We start from the raw sequence: 6649 nt of genomic DNA, 5'->3' as shown, positions 1-6649 counted from the left end.
CAGGCCATCCCCAAAACATTTTAGGACACATTGAAAAGAATCCTATTCTGGGAATCTGCCATTAACTAGCTCTACTATTCTGGGAAGACTCTCCTATTTTCATTATCTGAAGGTTGGTGTTATGAGTTTGAGGTTCAAGCCCCCAAGAAAAAAATTAGGAACCCCAGCTAACTCAACAACCTTCCTAGAGATAATTCTGCTCTAGCCCCCAGAGGACTATCCCACTTGGTGCCCTCTCTCAAATATTACTATTTAGATGATGACTACACTTAGGTGGAATACTACATAACTACCACTTAGCCAAGCAGACAAGAAGAAAAAATGTCAGACTGCTTTAGCCTCTACGCGATAATCTTCTAGTCCCCAGCTTTGGAATAGGTAACAAGGATTCAATCTAAGTTACTGTTAATACAATATTTTTTATAGTCTCAGAAGAAGCCTCTAAACACTTTCCACAATTATCCCTTCTTGAATTAACAGAAATTTGAATCACTGGACATTATCTTATTTCTGCCAACCCACTCCCATCTCTCTCTGTTTCTTACACACGCACACACACACACACACACCTGGATCCCTGTCTACTTCATATATAAAATACACATAATCCACTTACTAGCAGCGTTTTTTGGTATTCACATTTCTTTTAATTAGCATTTTCGTTCCTATTTTTGAGCATTTGCTATGCAGCAGCATTGCACATTAATCCTCACAGCCACTCTAAAATAGGTGTTATTCCCACTTCACCATTGATAAAACCGAACCTCATAAAGGTAAGTTGCAGAACCAGAATTTGAACCTAAGTCTCTCCAGAACCCAAGATCTTGGAAAACTACAAGGCTGCCAAACCTGAAATGGTATCAGACACTCAAAGGGTAAGTGACATAGGGCATGACATATCTAGAATAAAGAGACATCTGAGCCCTGAAATTCTGTAGAAAAAAACCCTGGGGAGACCAGAAGTATTGTGGCCATGTCAGGCCCATCCTGATCTCATTGTGTGTTTTACTTTTCACCAAAAGATGCAGATGTAATCAATTTCAAACCTGGCTAAAAATTTTTCTCACGTAAGTTATATATTTCATAATGCATAACAACCTCAAGTGGGCCCGGCACATTACCTTCTTGTTCTGCTCTCGAAGTCAGCATATTCAAAGCTTCCTTCGCTTTCGGACTCCCCACTGATGACAATGCATAAGCTATAAGAGCTAGAGTATAATTGTCTGAAATTCCTCTGCTGAATTCAGACTCCAAAAAATGGATAGACTCTTGCACATCAATGTTAGGCTTGGAAGAAAAAAAGTATATTTTTTACTATCCAAAGTAACCCATTACCACATATTGAAACAAAAAGTACTCTGAAACATGCATTTAAAAAATAAGTTCCGTGTCTATGAAGCACCTGACCTTGTCCTAGGCAATGAAAATCAACCATGATCACTGACATTTAAAGATTTGCCATGCATTTTGAAAATAATACTTTTTTTCAGTTTTTATAACAGGCATCATTACCTGGAAGAAAAAAGTAGAGCTTTTGCTAGTATTTCTCCCACTCAGTATCATAAACTCACACAAGAACAGCAAACTGCTTGAGAAATATATTTCTTATATTTGATCTCTGTTATTGTGGCTCTAAGTTCAGGAAAAGTTTAGCTTCTACATGCCTAGTAGTAGAATAGGAAAATAGTGGGGGGCCTAATAAAGAGAATGGCTTTGGTGATCTCATAAAATGCAGTAGGCAGTAAGCAGTAACAGTATCAATCACCAGGACAGCTCTGGAGCAAACTTAAGCTCGTCAGCATACCTTTCCATGCACACTCATTCTCATCCAGGCATCCATGCCCATTCAACACACTTTTCAGGGTATGAGTGTTCTCAGCACTAAATTAACAGATATTGTAACTGTTCCATGATGTTTTAGAAATAAAAAAATCCTTCACAATCTAAACTTGCTAGAACACATTATCAAATTTTAAATAATTTTCTTTCCCCTCAGAAATTAACTTTTTCAATGATAAAACATGTATTGACTTATCTTACCAATAGCAAGTACAATACATATATTAAAAAGCATTTTTAGAATTCTCTTAGTCATTCTGAAAGAGTGGGTTAATGTTTTTATTCTCAGATTTTGGAACATGGCCACAAAATGCAAAGCAAAAGAGTACTCAAATTCAGATTTCACATGTGCTGTAAAATTGCAACTTGTTAAGTTTCCACACACATATTTGACCCATTAAGACCTACCTTCCTTGTGTTTCCCATCTATCATATATTAAATTAAAGATGAAATACCTGATACTTTCTATATCCCAGGAGAGAAGTTACAATATAGGCTGTAAGTGTTACTGGACTTTTATTGCCACCTTGAAGTTCACTATGAATCACTCTTCCTGGCTCCCAAAATTCACCGTTGGATTTCTGACGTTCTTTAAGCCAAGTGTATGTTCTGTGTAACACATTCTGATCAATATCTATGTAAGGATCGGCTTCAAGGAAACATCTTAAAACAAAAGCTGACAACCTTTATGAAAAGGGAAAAAAATTACATAAAATGCACTTTATAAGGTCCATCAAATAACACTGAGCAAGCAAAACAACAACACTTTCTCCCCGTCAGAAGATTCACCGAAGGGGGAATCACTGAAGATAGAACAAAGGAAAGAAAAAAAGCAAAAAAGAAAGAGCAAAGGGACAAGGTAAGCAACTCTCTCTAGCAGGCAGACCTGGTTTCCACTTGAGCTTGGCCAAGAAATTCCATGTTGACTCAAAAATTTCAGATTTGAAAAGGAATTTAGAAATTATGTAATCCAGCTCCATTATTTTGTAGACTGAGAATCTGACAGTCCAACAGAGTTAAATAAATTGTCCAAGGTTATTCATCTTTGGACTGTTCTAGATATTTACCAAAGAAGAGCTCCAACACACTTCACTCAACCCCAAAGCTGTGGATGAAGAATGTACACATAGTTCACAAGCAAACTGTAGTACTTCAAGTGGGGGAAACATTTTTCTCTCCTATAGAATGGGAGTTAGCCAACGGCAGCCTGTGAGCCAAATCTGCCTGGCCCAAATCTGGCCCTCAAGCGGAATACAGCTCAGGGCCTGTTTATGTGTGTACCACCCCAGCCCCCACCTGCCAAATTAAAAGGAGAAGGAAAAGAAAAAAACAAAGACAGGAAAGAAAGAGGGAGGAGAGGGAGGAAGAGGGAAGAGCATGCAACAGAGACCCTACGTGGCCCGAAATGCCTGAAATACTTAAAATCTGACCCTTTACAGAACAGTTGGCCAGTCCCTGCTACAAAACACTATACTGAGGTAAAAAGAACATCAAGCACTAAAACACTAAAAGGTTTCTGTTTATGGTTCTATATCCTGACTCAGGCCAAGGCCAAGAGAAAATGTGAAGCAGATCCGTTTCATGTTATATAAAGTTTCGTGTGGTAAACATTACTAATATTCAATAATATCCAGTTCTCTTTTACTTTGGTTACACAGAGGAATTCACTTTCCTGCCCCAGTGGGGTTAGGCATAGCCACGTGACCAGCTCTGAGAAGGATAAAATGAGTAGAAATGATACATTCAGGGTGAAGTCTCTAATTGCCAGTGCTATAGATTCCAGCCTCCTCTTTCCGGGCTGTGGCAAACCTGGAGCCTCCTACTGGAGACGTGGACACGTTGGCAGCTGCAGAGCCCCCTGCTGACCACAATGGAAAGGCAGCAAGAACAAGAAATCCCTTCACTGTTAATTGCTTAGATTGAGTAGGTTGGTTGTTACTACAGCACTCCTAGTCCATCCTGATTGATACAGTGAGTTAATATTTTTCTGAGTACAATAGGAAATTGAAGATAAGTACAAGAAGAGAGATTAATCATCCAAAATCAGCCACATAGAGATTCCAGTCTGGAGGAAACTGGCTGTTCATACTTAATTCCATCAGTGTTTGTTTTTCACACACACACACACACACACACACAAAAAAAAAATCTTAAAGAAACTACCTTGACTCCATTAACACAACACTTGCATTAGTCATGGAAGATTAAGAAAAAAGCTGTGCCACAATCACCCGGCATTTCTAACTGATTTTATCAGCTGCACCATCATCATAAAGTATTTTTATTTCTGTTTCTTACACACACACACAAAAAGATTTATAACTTATCTTTTCTAAATAAAAACATTTGATTTGTTAATGTTTGAAAATAATACTTTAAAAAGAAAATTTCTTTTTAAAGTCAGACTAAGGAAAAAGTAACCTCCCAGTCTACAATATATAGAGATATATCTGTCAATTTCATTCCATGACACAGATTTGTTCAGTTGGCAAAAACACTTACCAAGTGCTCCCAGAAGCGTCATAATTCCCAAAAGCACTGAAAGAGCCGTCTTCCCTCTGATAGAGAAGTTCCCTCTGGTAACCTAAAGACATAAAAATGGACAGATCTTCAAAGTAATCATTAACTTGTAATGGATGAAAGTTTCTAATTATGACTTCATATTGAGGAAATATGGGCAGAGAGGGGAAAGAAGAAATCAAACCAAGAACTAATATTGAGTAGCTTCTATTTTAAGTGCTGTTGGAAATTTAAAATCCAGGACTTTTCAAGCAAAATGCATAAAATAAAAACTGTGATATCCTGACCGGGTATAGTGGCTCACGCCTATAATCCCAGCACTTTGGGAGGCCGAGGCAGGTGGATTACCTGAAGTCAGGAGTTTGAGACCAGCCTGACCAACATGGTGAAACCCCATCTCTACTAAAAATACAAAAAGTAGCTGGGCATGGTGGCACATGCCTGTAATCCCAGCTACTCGGGAGGCTGAGGCAGGAGAATCGCTTGAACCCAGGAGGCAGAGGTTGCAGTGAGCCCAGATCGCATCGTTGCACTCCAGCCTAGGCAACGAGCAAAACTCTATCTCAAAAAAAAAAAAAAAACCTGTGGTATCCCAAATTAAAGTAAATTTAAAGATCACCATGGCATAGATGATACTTCTAGCCATTCAAAAGCAAGCAAATTAAAGGCAGACTTTTATTTAACTCTCTAGTGTTCACCATAATTGTTTCAATGCTTAGTAATCTAGAATTGTTTGCTACACAAGAAAAATACTATGTAGGATATCATTAATTAAAGTTTAAGGCCAAAGTAGAAAATAAAAACATTTTCTATTCTTAGACCAGCAATACAGAGGAGGAAATGCTAAATAATCTAAGACAGTGGCTCTTAAATTTTGGGGCCATCGCCAACTGAGGTAAACCAAAAAACCAACTTGCCTACCCAGCAATTCCATGTTTCCATATATATACATTCAGTGGTGGCAATGAAGCATCATTACAGAAGTAAATTAGGGAGGGGGTTAAGGCTTATATATCTGCATTAATAAAAGCAGATGTGTCATATTTGCAAATAGTTACAAATAAATGATTGCAAATAAAAAGCAGATGTTTCACATTTGCAAAGCAATGCACACAGATCTCAAAGCCCAGTGTGAGAAAACATAGGCCAAACACTAAAGGATTCACCAAACAACCCGCAATAAACTAACTTGCTAAAAATAAAGTTAAGACAGCAATAACTTATCACTAAAAAAGCAAGCATTAGCAGGAACATTTCCAGCTCAAGGAATTATCAACGACTCTCTAATAGCCAAAAATCCTTCTAAGAATTACAGGATTCCACTATTAGCAGAGAAGGGCACACAGCCTGAGCTTTGCAGCACAGCCATGGCAAAGCCAGGCAACCATACTCATTTGTAAAATGTTGAAATCATTCCCCAATGAACTGCAGTAATAAACAAGTTTGACTTTATGAACATCATATTTTAGAAGCATCCAGAACTATAACACAATTCTTATTTGACTAACGAAACATAAGCATTAATGGTTTGAAATTACAGTTAATGTGCTCTCACCTTCAGGTCCCAAATTTCTCCCTGAGTCTTTCCAAAAGAAACCCTAGATTTAAGTATCTGATTTAAGTTACAATAAAACAAAATGCATAAAGAAAAAAAGAAAACAAGATACTCTGTTTCACGGTGATATTTAAAACTTATGGTAAAAGAAATATAAACATTTAAAGTGATGACAGAACTTTGCTCAATTTGAAGAAGGGAGCATTAGATTATACCCTTTATGTTTCTAATTTAATTATTATGGTACAGTAATTAGCCAACTTTCATTCAGCACTCATTAGATGTCAGGAATTGTTCAAAGTTCTTGTAATTCTCACAAGAACTCTCTGACCTAGACGCTATTATTATTCCCTTTTTTGCGGATAATGAGACTGAAACTCAGCGGATACAGACACCATGTGCAAGATCACACCACTGACGGAGTGAAGTTGAGCAGCCAAGGTCTCACTGGCTCCAAGGCCACTGGCTCCTAGTAAATCACAGAGCTCTTCCAATTATTAAACATGATAAAAGAAGAAAAGTCCTCAGTATAGCACCGTTTACATGGAAAGCTCTCAACAAACAATAGGCATTACTCTCTAATAGGTGTAGAGGAAGGCTCTCTAAGCACCAGATGCAATAAAATAAAAACATTAATGCATTTGATTTTTTTTTAAGTTTTTAAACTATTCCAAGGCAAAAAAGACTATAAGCAAGGCTTAACAAATAAATTAAAAGACCATATTTGCAACATA

At 37.5% G+C, this 6649-nt stretch overlaps 1 protein-coding gene across 1 annotated transcript in view; it reads right to left on the bottom strand.

The window, feature by feature from the left end:
- Nucleotides 1-6649, bottom strand: part of CD109 (CD109 molecule) — a 149351-nt gene that overhangs the window by 14743 nt on the left and 127959 nt on the right. The window contains exons 22-24 of the mRNA XM_011987122.1: nucleotides 4343-4466; nucleotides 2296-2524; nucleotides 1122-1287 (exon numbers count right to left, since the gene is read on the bottom strand). Coding sequence (XP_011842512.1) covers nucleotides 1122-1287; nucleotides 2296-2524; nucleotides 4343-4466 — 519 coding nt within the window. The remainder of the gene's footprint in view (nucleotides 1-1121; nucleotides 1288-2295; nucleotides 2525-4342; nucleotides 4467-6649) is intronic.

Source organism: Mandrillus leucophaeus, unplaced genomic scaffold, assembly GCF_000951045.1.
Source record: "Mandrillus leucophaeus isolate KB7577 unplaced genomic scaffold, Mleu.le_1.0 Scaffold300, whole genome shotgun sequence".
Taxonomy (NCBI): domain Eukaryota; kingdom Metazoa; phylum Chordata; class Mammalia; order Primates; family Cercopithecidae; genus Mandrillus; species Mandrillus leucophaeus.
This window is presented reverse-complemented; position numbering and strand designations above follow the sequence as displayed.